Below are 14,273 nucleotides of genomic sequence, written 5' to 3'. Positions count from 1 at the left end.
CTATTCACACAGGCAAACTTCCTAGGAGTTATGCCAGGTATTCCAATTACCTGAACTTGATTAAAAGAAAAAAAAAAGAATGAGAACTTTTCCTGCTGACTCTCAGGAACAAAAACAGCAGCAGTAGTACCAAGTTACTTAATTAAGAGAATCAATTAGAGCAGCCTACAACTGCTGAGAAAGTGCAACAACTCAGAGAATTTAAAATATTCCTGGAGAAAACACTGTCAGCTACACAGGAGGGAACATTCTCTACTGGCAGACAGCACTTAATATAAACTGTATGCACAAAGTCATGTATCTTCACTCACCTCTTCCATCTCAAAGGAGTCCTTCTGCTGCAACATTAGATTCGTTACGGAAGGGTTTGTGAGTGGAGTGCAGAGGTCTCTACCTGACGGTGCTGTGGACAGTCTTTGTGTCAGGACACTGCTGTCGGATGTACTAGAACTGCTGCTGAGGCCTGGCGAGTCCAAAAGACCAGATTCTTCACATGGTCTATCCTGGGCACTTGCCAACCTGCTGCCTTGCACATCCTCTGGAGGCACAGTCCCCTCTCGTGTATCGTCAGTCACAGCAGGAAGGTGTGCAGGTTTACGTGTCTGACTGCTGCCATTCTCCTCCTTTACAGTAGCCAGGCAAGAGGGAGAGTCTTTCTTTTTGGAATATTTTGTCAATTTAGATTCATTTTTAGCATCATTTTCCTCACCCCCTGCTTCAGCTGGACTCTTCCCTTTTTCAACAGGGGAAGGACTTGAGCAGCTGCTACCATCGGCTTGCTGCACACCACACAGATTGAGCTTGGACAAAGTCTTCATTAACCGACTGGCTGTATTGCTGCGATTTAAAGGGGGAGGGCTGGATGCCTCTTTGCTGGAAGACACTGAATTCAAGCTACCAATTTTCTGCAAAGGAGTCCCAGAGACTTGAGAATACAAAGAAGAAAAAGCATTTGCCACAGTAGTAAGCACTTCAATCTGACGAAAACGACCTGCACAAGAACGAAACATAAGGCAGAGGTTATGAGGACATTTGCTGTCATCACATCCAAGACCGGTTGATCTATGTCCACCCAATGCTTTGAATTCTCAAAGACAGCTCTTTCTTCATAACTGAAGAGGGAATTTTGATCACAAACTCTGCCCACCCCTACAAACTTGCTACTTGTATCAAGGGCCCCAAAGGCTGGCTGAACGCTGACTATTCTTGTAAAAAGAAAGTGACTCCATACTATGAAAACAAAAAAAAGAAAAACCTGTGCAAGAATCTTTGCTAAATGCTCAGGAAAAGCATGGAAAGCTGTCACAAAATAAAAAAAAAATTGGTGCAGGTATGCGAGTGTAAGTTAATTTACAAAATCTAGGAAGAAAGTGTTACTCGCGTTGCTCTCTCCATCTACAACTACAAGAGGACATTTCAGCTCTGCCCTCATTTCAGCAACACTCATTACTGACCTAACAAAGCTCCTGTCCAAGTCAATAGAAATACTGTCCCAGATTTCAACAACGACAGAAATAGGTCGCTGCCACCCAGAAAGTGAAGAACACAAGAAGCAGCGAGATATTGCTATTTGTTTCAGTGCTCTAAAGCTACAACAGAAGACAATCTTAGGAATAGGAGATGGGAATGATACAAACCAGAAGGCAACGTACCTTAGAGAATGCCTTTCATTTCCCTCTCCCACTATAAACCCCTTCCACTCACCCCAAGGAGTACAATCCTGATGGTCAGTTCTTGCCATATTTAAGACCGAGCAAGAGTTTCGTTATGAATTCTGAATGGAATTGCCCTTTAGGCTGTAAAGGGGTTTTGCCAGAATATTAGATATGCACCTTCTTTTGGAGCTGTTTATATAGTTAATAAACTTATAAATAAACTGTTCTTCAAAAATATACTTACTTGTTAAAGCAAAACTTGGATTTTCCACTTCCATGCGCTGTATTTGGGCATTCAAAAACACTTTGATATCTATCCCTCTGGCAAATGATGATGAATTAAAAAATCTTGCTGGAATTTTTGAAGCAATATCTGGTTCATCTCTTCCAAACCCAAGGTTATAAAGCACTTCTTCAGGATCTTCCTCATAAAGCTCCAGTAATTCAGAAACACTAGACAAATGAAAGATGTTTACCATCTACCTGTCTCCTTTTAAGATACAACTATCCAACTCTATCCAACTGCTAATTCAACCCAGTAGCCAGATTGGTTTATTGAACTTTTGACTCCTACAGCTTAGCCTACTTTTTGGAAATAATTGTGGAGACTTCTGCATTTGAAGTTTTGGTTCCCATTACCAGAGCCACTGGTCCAGACACATCACAGATCCAATCCTGTAATTTATATCTGCAGAGCTCAGATTTTTAAATGCCATTAAAATTTCAAGCATTTCTAATGTTTAGATTCATTTGTTAGCATTTACAGCAAACCACTGCTGAAAACAAATAGAAGTTTTTCAAGCAACCAAATGAAAATTCCCATCTCAGTTACAAAATGCAACAATGTACATAAAACAAGCCAAGTCATTTAACTGAGAACAGACCTTCAAAGCATAATACTTTTTTACCTTGAAACAGTCGCACTGCTTTTTCCAGACCCGGTAGAGTTCATACTTCTCCCCTTCTGGTGGAACTGCAGCCTCTTGTCCTTTGCCAGTACACCATTGCTGTCAACACAAACAGAGAAGACCCCTGTGATAAACCTGCTTCATCTGGGGACTCGATTCTCTGTCTCACTGGAAAGCTAACCCTACAGCACTGCTGAATTTCTCTTTTCCCCTTCAGTGTTATCTGGTTTATATTAGCCATGTCATTTATTGAAATACAGTAACAAAAGCAAACCCTGGGACGCCTCAGTAAAAATGTACATAGACGGTAAGAACTTGAAGGCAAATGCAAGCTGAGAAAACAAATCCCTGATCTGTCCTTGCTGCCCCACCCTCCCTGACCCCACCCTCCTCCAGCAAGGAAGCCTAGCCTTGGGTGAGACGTGTCCTTGCCCTGCCTTGCCCTGCCTTTCCTGTGCCGCTGGCTCCTTCAGGACCACCTCTCCATGCAGGATCACCCTCTCCCTGTCTCAGGTACCCAGCTTCCCCTCACCCCCAGCTGTCACGAACCAGCAGTGCAAGACTGCAAGCTCTCCCCAGCCAGGCTGGGCAAGCTGAGGAGGCTCCAGACTGGAGGAAACAAAGCAAGACAAACCCTAACCCAAACTTCTGGCAGTTTCTTTCCCAATCCCAAACTATTTCTTCACAGCATCTGGAGAAGCTGCTGGAGTATTAGGTGGTACCCTGGGCTTAAACATACTTTTACTGCCAATCTCTCCGGGGGACAAACTTTCTCAGGGTGAATTTTACCATATAAATCCTAACATACACACACTCCCACCAGAACAGCCACTGTAAAACCAAAGAAGACAGGATTCTTCTAAGAGTGTATTTATGGAGCCTGGCTCAGGAGGAGTAGAGAGGCTGCTGCCCATACAGGCTTTGCAGTATTTGCTGAAGTCTCAGTGGGATTCTAGTTTCAACACATTCTATTTAGAAACTGTGACTGTAAAGCAGGAGTTTTCCTCTCTTAAAATCTCATTTTTCCCCACTCCCAAAGGATATCTGCTGTGACAGATAAAACTAATCCTCCCTTCAAATTTCTGAAATGGGGCTGACCAGTGAGGCAAAGAATGTTAATCATGGCAAGTTACTAAGATTTGTCATTTCTCTGTTTTACTCCTGCTACTCCAAAATCTACATCAGGTCGGCTGGAAGAATAAAAATCTACTTTTTTGGTTTGTTTTTTTTTGCATCTTTTAATGACTGTTTCTGTGTTATCTGGATCTTCTCCTTCCCTCTCATGTAAACAGACATGAGCAGGCTTTAGCTCTGTGGTAGCCCCCATGACTTCCACTGCCCATTCGCCCTCCCACCCTTCAGTATAACTATTCCTCTGAAGTAAACAAACACACAAAAAGATGTTTACCATGTTTCCATTTGGGTATCATTCCGTAGCTGATTAGCTGTAGAGAAGGAAGAAGAAATTACATCCAGACCTCTTCATAATGACACTTCCCACAATGAGTACAAAGAAGCAGATAGTGAGCATGTTTACCAATATTCCTGCATAAACCAGATTTTTCTTTTTCCTTATAAATGTGATTGTCAAGTGATTCTAGTATATGGCTAGATATAACGATGATCTGGTTTATTCAAGCTCTGTTTAAAATAAAACCTTGCATGGACACATGTTTACATACTGTCATTAATCATATTAACCTGATATTTAAATTGTGATAAGCTAGTAGTTGTTACATAAACTATTTATTGGTTGCAACTGAAGATGCAATTACCAGCTGCAGGGCTGTTGTGGGTGGGAATGGGAGGACAAGCAGGCACGCGGGAACTGCTCCAGTAGAGAAAGTAAAGAGGACATGAAAGGCAGCTGGCCCCATGGCCAGGTGCTGAGACTGTATTTGTTCACCTTTTCATAAGCAAAGTGGGGCATGGCCCTGGCTGCCTGAGCTGTGCAATACATGGACAAGAGCTCAGCAAAGCCTGTAGTACTGATGGGGCCAGTGGATGTGCTCAGGGTTGAGAGGGCTCTGGAGGGAGGCTGCCAGGTACCAAGCACCGGCTCACCAGCCTCTGGCTGGGAAGTCAGCACTTTCTGCTGCTGGATTGGCCCACCACCCAGGCAGCATTATTCTTTCAGAACTGAACCCGAAAGAGGCAACTCAGCATTAACAATCTTGCCCCAGGAGATAGGCAAGGAGCACACATACGTTATAGCAGCCCTCAGAATCAGCTATGTAAAGAGCAAAGTGATGTCACACACTGTCAGGAAAACCCTGCACCACAATTTGCTGTGCCAGCAGGGTACAGAGTCACCAACCAAGAGCAGAACATGGAAACCACACAACCTCTCTCTTGGTTTCAGAGGCATCACAAAGAAACTGAAATGTATATGAAACAGATCCCACATCTTTTTAATATTCTTGCCTATAGTATGAAGGTAAGCGTATCTATAAGGATTATCCAGTAACTAATTTGAACCACAGGTTTTAACAGCTCAGCAGTGTTATGGGGTTATGGGACCCTGCCGAATGCCCTCTGTACCATTCACATGGGGCTCTGGCTTATATCTGGATTCAGGCAGTCACAGCTGCACAAGGGCAGGCCATTCATACCAGCCTCAAAGGGGCTGTCTGTCTAGCAGGGCATGCAGCACTGCTCCAAGCAGTTCTGTTGTGCCCTTGTTCTTGGATGGGAAGCAAAGCCCAGCAGAAACACCCATATCCTTACCCAGAAAATTCAACCATCAGTTCTAGTACTGGGACCTTTTCATCTGAAAAAGGGAAACTACCCTCTGCTAAATGATGCTGAAACCCTATAAAAACCAGAAGTCCTTGGAAATTGTAAGGGGAAAAATTGAAAAGAAAAAAGTGTCATGATGTTCTAAAATGTATTGACTCTTGTATTCTTGGTCATATGCTCAGATCTTGGATTATTATTACAACGAAACTTTTCCTATGAAATCTTTGTACTGCAGGCAATCTAACAAGTGAAAAAGAGTGTCAGTAAGAAAACTTAATCCTATTCAAACTATAGCAGTAAGGGACTCATTTACTGCTTTTCCACCATTATCAGATCAAGATCATTACTAGCTAAGCTTTTTTCCTTAGAAGTCTTAAATCTTTAAAAATTAAAGATATTTCCTTCCTTCAGGCCTTGTTCCACTACTTTGACACCATTAGCAAGACTAATGTGCAAAAAAAGGACTTTCCACCATACAAGTTCTGACACTTTGCAAAAACTGTAGTTCAGAAAACATTAAAAGCTAAAGCAGGAGAGCAGTTTTGTCTTTTTTTTTAATATTGAAAACAGATAATGTCTTATATCCCCTGTCCTGCAGTTAACCCCAGGACCCAGTTTGAGACAGCTCTTTTGCTATTTTACTTGTTGCTATTAGAACAGAATTCATAGTGCTTTTGTTAGTCTGCTTATGGACAACTCTTAATCTATGACCAAGAGAAAGGCTTGAACTTTTTTTTACAAAGAAGTAAACCAGGAAAAGCCACATCTGCTTCCCCTTAATAAAAAGGGAAGAGAAAGAAAAGGCAAGCAGCTAGCAACAGCAAAGCATACTGTGGCTGATACAAAATACTTACTCAGCTTTGGTGTATATCATTTTTAAAAGCACTTAGCCCTTAATGGGTTTGCCTCTTGGCTGATAGAATTTCATTCCTCCTTTCAAAAGCCCGCAGATGCCACTCCCGAGGGATTCAGTGGAAGTGGGGCATGCATAGCTGCCAAGAGTAACCCACGGACAAGAAGAACAAGTAGGAGAAATAATTTTCTCACAGCCTTGGTGAGTGCTTCAGGCTACACTGTCGCTATGGGTATTCAAATGAGAAGGCAGGACTGCCTCTGACCTTTGCGTCAGAGACCCAGAATGTTTAACACCAGCAATACTCTAAATAACTTCAAAAAGCAGATTTCCTGCACTTTTCTATGTCCTTCATCCTGATTTTCTGGCCAATGCTGTCATTCAAAATAAAACTCAGATGACTGAACATAATTTTTTTTTGCTAGAAAAAGTCATAATCCTGCCACACCCACCTTCGGCTCCCAGGGATAAGTCATCTTCAAAACTTCCTCCATTTCTCACCAGCATGCCTGAAAACATACATTTAGCAGTTCAACAACTAGAATGCTCCAGTGTTTTCCTTCCAGTGGCTTATCTAAAGATATTAGCAAGACACTTCATTTGATACAAGATATAACCAGAACGTATTTACAATCCCTGCATTACTCGTGCAGTAAAAATGCATTAGGAAGTTAGATTTCAGAACACAGAAAAAATTACTTTCAAAGAGAATTATAACACTGCTTTAGTTTTGTGCTCAGAAACATCCCTGTGTCAGTCCGTAAGAAAATTAACTGCAAGCAGGAACTTGGAGATACCAGTCAGCCCATCTGTGCCTTCTGCTGCCAGGTTATCTATCCTCCAGAAATCTTACCAGGGGAATCCAGAGTCTGAGTCCTGCTTGGGCATTTGCCTCTCAACTCTCTGTACTGGATTAAGAGTACTGGATGAAGTGAAGACTCCAGGCACAGCAAGTAATTCCTCTGCACCCTGTCACCACCTTCACTTTCTCACTGTACTTTGAACTTTAGTATTCAGACTTGCTCAGTAAAACTTTCAGGTGTGGCAACCAGTTATTAGAGGCAGAGACTGCCTAATGCTTGCAAGTTTGGAGGCAAAATTACCTCCCTGTTCAGCACATTTTGGGGATTTTTTTTTTAGAGCTTACTAAGATCTCCAGAAATTTTATTCAGGTTCCTTTCCCTCTTCTACAGTTTCCTGGGCCCAGCTGCTACACTGTGAGAATGGCTTTGCTCATGCTGTGGTTTGTACTCCTACTAAACAGCTGAGGTCTCAGATGAATGTCCACAAAAGCAGTTTCCAGTAAAAGAGATTTCAGCAGGTTAAGACCTTCCTTACCCTTCAACAGAGGATTGCTTTGCTCATCCAGGGAGGCTCCCAAAGGTGTTCTGAAACCACAGAAAAGATTAATACTACATTAAAAACTTGCTGCTTCATGTCATTCCTTACAGCATGTAACAAGCTTGTGATACCAGCAGTTGGCCCTCCCTCCCTCCACCTCCAGAAAGCACAAGCATCTGGGGACTGGCAATAACTTCCTAAACAATCCCTCCTACTGCTGTTGCCTGAAGGGCAGGGGATTTGCAGAACCCCATGGTGCTCCAAAGGAGCAGCAAAACCCACACAAATGACAGATCCAATTCCTCTCTGGGTTCACACTATACTTGTTGACATTAGCTAGGTGTTTCCACATCTTGACTCTGAGACATGTTTAAGCAAAGACTTGACACTACTAAGTAGCACAGCATTAACTTTCAAGGCTCAAACAAATTCAGAAATGTAATACTCATAAAGAAAGAGAAAGCAGATGATTTATGTGGCTATATTTTGTATGTTTCATTTGGATTTTTAATTAGACAAACACATAAACCTGCCCAAAGACCTGAAAGCAAACAGTCCTCTGATATAGTATTTATTTTGGTGCCATGGCCAAATTAAGCAAGGAAAATTTGCATCTGCTTTCTAACAGACCTTACATTTCACAACCTTATTTTTCTTTCCCCTCTGAAAAGAGCTAACTCTCCATGTGTGGCCTGCTGATATGGAGCAAGCTCACTTTGATGCACCTTTAGCAAAGCAAAGCAAAACCCCACCACAATGGGACATCAAGGCAACCAGCTAGAGCATCCAGGAGCTTAAGCATTTTTCAAGTGAAAGGACAGACTCTGCTGAGACTCGTATCTACTGTGTTTCTGTGTGTCTGTCCAGTAAGAGCCTGAAAAAACACAGGGTATATTGTCTAAACCTGTCACGCAACAATGAGCTTTATGTTCTGAGGTAATTACTATGCTGGTTGTTTACTCCCTGGCTTTGATGGGTGCACTTCCAACCTTCTTCCTCTCTTTCCCTGGTGGCTATTCTGATGCCTCTATATTTTTGATGTAGAAACTTGCTGGCATTGACTTTGACAGCCCAGGTCAGTGCTACATGCCCTGGCTGGCAGAAAAAAGTAAAAGCAACCACCAAAGCTGGCATTTTCCTTTGGAAATTAAGTGCCTTGCCTCTAAAGCTACCAGAAAAGCACCCCTGTCAAACGCCGCTTGCTGTCCTGCCTACACTGTTGCACAGAGGCATAGCTGCTGTATACCCGCTGCCTTTGCAATTCTTGCAGTTAAGAACTAGACACAACAGGACCTTAAACGAGGGACAAGTACCACCTCTTGGACAGGGCTGGGGAACCCTTCCACTTACTGAGCCCTCAGGATGGGGTCTCCCAGCTGAAGGCACATCATGGCAGGTCCCCAGCACATCCCAGCAGCCTTGACACAAGCAGGAACAGAGGAGGGAGGCCAACAGCAACAAGCAGTCAGTAAAGAGCAAATGGGTATGTGCCTGAATCAAAGAATCCTAAGGTTTTCCATCTGCTTTTACTCATTTATTATTGTATTTTAACATATATAGCAGTAACTTCTCTCAATATTGGTCTGCAGAAGAATTGAACGAACTCTTGCTGACCACACTGCCATGGGACATAGGCACTGAGCAGGTAAGATGATCATAGGCAGTCTCAGGGCTTCCTCTCAGCCCATGGGTTTGTTTGCTCAGCTACCAGTTGTGGTCGGGTGGTCTTCCAGAACGGGACAAGGATTTTGCACTGTGCTTGAAAGTGTTTAAACCTCAGCTTTTAAAGCCTTAATTGGGCAGGAGCCATGTTTATTTTAAACTTGAGGCAAAAAATCTCTTCTTTGTGAGGCATTTCAAGAACTCACTTCCTGCATATCTACAGGAGATGGCTCCTAAATACCTCCCACATCCCCTGTATTACTGGCACAGTTTAAATATACTCAATCAAAATAATACACGTCACCATCAGAGTTGACAAAAATTTCTTCTTTTCTATCAGTATAATACAAACACTCGTGTTTCAACTTTTATAAGTTTCTTATTACTTTGAACAGCCTTTTCAAAGTACCAGGGAGAGAGCAAAGGAGGCCTTTCTCAAAGGCATACGATTCCCAAAAAACATGAATCAACTAGAGACTTTGGGTAACATTTTCCTTTGGTAACATTTTCTTAAGCCTCCATAATTCTTATCACAGTATGATAAATACTTGGGGTTTTTTGAGGGGGAGTGGTTTGCTTTTAGTTGGTATTTGGAAAAAAAAATCAAAACACCAAACAACCAAACAATAACAACAAAAACCCATCAGACAAACAAAAAACAAAACCAGAACAACCAAATGTGTCTACCAAGGTGAATAACAAGGGGTATTAGGAAACCTCCTCTCCTCCAAAGCAGATGTGAAACAGTGATGCCAAGTAAAAAGAGCCCCAAACCACTAACAAGAATATCAAGGGACAGCTAGTCATTCTTTTTCCCCTATTAGAACACTATTGATGCTTTTAGAAACAAACAAAGGAATAAATCTTATAAGCAGATCTATTTATGCAGTGCATTGATATTAAGGTTTTTTGAGCTGTTGCCAACTCAAACCAGAAAATGAGATTTTAAAAGTGTCAATTTTCTTCTGATTTCACAAACACAGAAACTCAGACAAAATAGGAAGGACTCTTTTTAGAAAACATGTAACAAGGAAAATATTTTATTTCAGTAGTTGAATCTTCATCTGTAGTAATGGCTATTTGTTAATGGCTATTGTTAAAGAGCTAACTGGCAAGAATGAGGTTGTGTGATGAACCAGAAACAGAAGCTCTGTCAGTGTATGCCCACACTTTGTAGCAATCAAAGCTGCAAGCAAAACCAGTGTTATTAAACAAATAAGAATTTTCAGGGAGGAGAATTGTAAATTTCACAACTGCTTTTTATAAATAAAATACTAGAGTATCTGCAGGGCTATTCTGTCACCTGCTAATGCTGTCCTCTTTGCCTATATACATTGTTATCAAGAGACCATCAGTTCAAGGCTTTTATACATACAGTTTTTATACATACAGTCACTTATAACAGTGCAAATTGAATTATCACTTTACTACACATGCTATAGGTACAGCTTGCATGTATATTAGACATAAAAAATTAAACTATTCTGCAGTTTTAAAACATAAGTGACTGTGCACCACTTCAGGCAGCTGGGATTGCACCTCCCAGATATGAATTGTACATGCTGGCACCCTGCATGTTAGAGTCAGGGTAAACTCCTGACTGAATAGCTTGGTTGAAGAAATCTTTTTTAAAAATTAAAATCTTATCTTTCTGAGACAAACACAAGATTCTTCTGAAAAGATTTACAACGGTAAATAGCTATGCTTTAACGGACTTCTGTGGAAGTGCCACAGGTTTCACAAACATGCGTTACCTAAATTTGCATTTCTGTATTAGTAGAAGAGTAAACTTGTGCTTAATTTCCTTATGTGTAAAATATGGAAATAGAGCGTAAAATAAGATTCCCGTATTTTAAGAATCAACTGCCAAAGATGCAAACACATTCCAGAGAAGTGTGTGGTACCAGTTTTAACAACAGGCAGTTACCAAAGCACAGGAATAAAACTGCAAGCTTTGTGTTATTACTCGAGATTTTTGACAGCTATTAGATGTTCACGTTCTCATTTTGCAGCTTTGTGATATTCCTTAAACTCTGTATGACCATAGGACCAGGGAAGGTTCTAAACAGAAATCCTGCAGATATAGACAGAAGTGGCACTGCAGCATTAGGAAGAATTTCTTCCTCAGAGGCCTCTCCCCTCGTCACTCTTCCATTTTTTGCCCTCCCCACTCAAAAAATACTGCTAATAAAGCGCTGAATTCATAATACTTATTTTTAAGGATATACTTTGGTAGAGCAACAGGACACAAGATTTGAAGTAAAGTCAGAAAAATCTTCTCCCGTTTTAGCATTTTGGAAAAATGGTCTGTCAGCATTTAATATTGTATTTTAGGGATACAGTATATCAAGCCTGAAGCTCCCAACACCCCCTCCAAGGCACAGCCTGTAAAGATCTGAAGAATCTGCACCAGTCCTATGCCAAGGACCCTGTAGCTATAAAGTAACCCACACTTCAGTTACAGAATAAGAGTAGTCAGCCGCTTACTGGAGCAAAAGATCACAAAGGCAGAGATAATCTCAGTGGTAAATTTTCATCTCAAAAGGAGAAGGCAACAACAAGTAGGAGAGGTATCAAAATGTCATTGTTAGCTCTTGGAAAGTTAATTGCTAGCTTCTTCCCATCAACTCTGGCTCCAAGGGCTGTTAGGGCTGAATGGAGAAAAACGTGGGACAAAAGCAGCTGCTACATTTATGCTTTTATGTGACTGAGGATGAAAAAAAGTAATGCCCTCAGCCAGTTCCAAACACCAAAGATTATTTTGTAACAGTAACAGAAACACGGTCTACATATACCGCGACTCAAGTTAGGTATGGAGTATATTAAGTGACTCGGGTAAATCAAGTTAATCTAAACTGTGCCATCACTCCTGAAGGCTCCAGACGCACAGAGGCTATTGCCGTGGAATCTGCACCAAAAAGCACGCAAGGAAACACCGGAAATAGTGCAGCTTCCAAAATAATGCTGCCTTCCTTACCCTCGGCGTAGTTCCTCCCTCGGTGTCTGAAAGCCTTCAGGCTCACTGAGACACCGAGGAGAGGCGCGGTGCCGGCAGCTCCCTGGCCGCACGGATGGATACGCGCTGCTGCTCCGCCCGCACCACGGCCGGACACAGCGCAGGGCGCTCGCAGCGCGGCGAGTTCCGTGCCCCGTTCGGCTCCGCCGCGCTGCCCACGCGAACCGCGGGAGGGGCCGTGCCGGGACTTGCTCCACTCCGCGCCCCGGGAGCACCCACCTGCAGTCCTTCAGCCATATCGCGATCTTCTCGTTGGGAACGCTGTGACAACCTTCGAGGCAGAGCAGGAGAGAGAAGCCGACAGTCAGAAACAGCGAGGCCGCCCCCCGGGGGTCCCGGTGTCCCGCGGGCTGCCGCCCCCCTAGCACTGACCTGCTCCTGCGGCCAGCGGCAGCTCCCCGCCGGCGAGATCCTCTTCCTCCTCCTCCTCTTCCTCCTCTTCTTCCTCCTCCTCGCCGCGGGCCGGCGGCGCTGCCGAGAAATCCTCCGCTTCCGACGCCTGCCAGGAGTCGCGGCTCTTAGCCCAGGCCTTCCTCTTCTGGGTCGCCCCTTGCCACTCCTCCGCCGCCGGGGGCTGCTCCATCGGGACGGCGGCGCCGCCGGGGGTCTCACACCCGGAGGCGAGTGCCGGGGAGAGCCAGCCTGCTGGGCGAGGGAAGACGTGCTGTCCGTCTGTCCGAGGGCCGCGGCCGGGCCGCCGGGGGGCGTGGGGCCGCCGTCCGGGCAGCCCCCCGGAGCGCCCCCCCCCGCCCCGCTCCGCGCCCACACCCCGGCCCGCCCCCAGAGCCGCTCACCGCCGCCGGCTGCCCCCGGACGGGCGCTCCCGGCCCCGCAGGTGTCAGTGTCAGTCCCGACCCCGCCGCCGTCCGGCTGCCCGCCGGTATTCACATGTCGCGCCGCGGGGAGGCGGCGGCGGAGGCTGCGCCCGCCCGGGCTGCGGGCGGCGGCGGCGGCGGCTCTGACTTCCTCATACCGCTGCGGGGAGAAAAGTCAGCGGCCACGTGACGGCAGCGGGGCCGGCGGCATCGCGGGGCCTCCCGCCGGGGCCGGGCCGCCCCCACGGGGCAGCGATGCCAGCAGGGATGCGGGCAGGGATGCGAGGGTCAGGCCAGGTGGCGCTGGGTCGGTGCGGCTCCGCGGGCCTGGCCGGGCTCGGAGGTGCCGCCCATGGCCTGGGCCCGCAGAGGATGTTTCCAAACTATAAGAGGTGCAAAGCAGCGAAGAGCGTCTTTGCAGGGTTTTATCCTCGTGGAACGGGAGTGCCGAGAAGACAGATGGCACAAGGAGAGTAATGACTTGGCTGGGCACACATAGCCTTCTGTCTTGCTTCCAGGGGTGTGAAATCAGATCAGCCTCTGCTTGGGTACAGGCAGGAGCTGCAGGGACAGCAGCAGCACCAAACGTGGCCTGGTAAAATCTTACATGCATTTGAAACCCTTATCCTTATAATCTCCTTCAGGATGTACTCAGGCCACTAGAATCAACGGAAAACCTGGCAAAAGACAAACAAGTGCCCATATTTGGGAGGGAGGTACCAGACAAAAGGCTGCTTTCACTGTCAGGGACAGAGAACCATTTCTCGACCACTGTCTCCTGCTTGAGGTGCCAGCCAAAGCCCCTGCAGCAAGAGCGCCGTGCCAGGTGCCCTGCCCACCTTGGTCGCATCTGACCTGACAGCTGCTATGGCTGAGTCAATCACTGCGGGCATGATGGGCCAGCCGGTGCCCACCCTGGGCAGCAGGACCCCACCCTGGGCAGCAGGACTCCACTGCCTTTCTGCATGGGATCAAATGGTCACATCCCAGCCACTGCTGAATGAACCCTGCACACCCAGTGAGCTCACCTGCAGCTGTGGACCCGGGGAAAAATAAGCTTCTGTTAAAGGTCTTTTGCAGCATCTTCAGGAAAAGATGCTGATTAGTAAGCACTAACAACAAAAAGGACCTGAGTCCTCTGGAGGTTTAAAACCAGTGCTGACAGGCAGGCACATGAGATAGCTCATGTTTAAAGGCAAATCTGCCTTTGGAAGAACCAAGGTAATGGTATCCAGTAAATACCATTTCATATTCCACACTTATAGCTAAGACCTTAAAAGGAAT

General features: G+C 45.1%; 1 protein-coding gene across 1 annotated transcript in view; it reads right to left on the bottom strand.

Annotated features, from left to right (window-relative positions):
- Positions 1–13,173, bottom strand: part of ITPRID2 (ITPR interacting domain containing 2) — a 39,790-nt gene extending 26,617 nt beyond the window's left edge. The window contains exons 1-9 of the mRNA XM_071561644.1: positions 12,969–13,173; positions 12,547–12,816; positions 12,394–12,445; positions 7,494–7,543; positions 6,608–6,664; positions 3,972–4,008; positions 2,564–2,662; positions 1,900–2,108; positions 312–991 (exon numbers count right to left, since the gene is read on the bottom strand). Coding sequence (XP_071417745.1) covers positions 312–991; positions 1,900–2,108; positions 2,564–2,662; positions 3,972–4,008; positions 6,608–6,664; positions 7,494–7,543; positions 12,394–12,445; positions 12,547–12,757 — 1,395 coding nt within the window. The 5' untranslated portion in view covers positions 12,758–12,816; positions 12,969–13,173. The remainder of the gene's footprint in view (positions 1–311; positions 992–1,899; positions 2,109–2,563; positions 2,663–3,971; positions 4,009–6,607; positions 6,665–7,493; positions 7,544–12,393; positions 12,446–12,546; positions 12,817–12,968) is intronic.
- Between the last annotated feature and the right edge of the window lie 1,100 nt (positions 13,174–14,273).

This window comes from Pithys albifrons, chromosome 8 (assembly GCF_047495875.1).
Source record: "Pithys albifrons albifrons isolate INPA30051 chromosome 8, PitAlb_v1, whole genome shotgun sequence".
NCBI classification, from domain to species: domain Eukaryota; kingdom Metazoa; phylum Chordata; class Aves; order Passeriformes; family Thamnophilidae; genus Pithys; species Pithys albifrons.
Note: the sequence above shows the minus strand (reverse complement) of the source record. Positions and strands in the feature narration are given on the sequence as shown.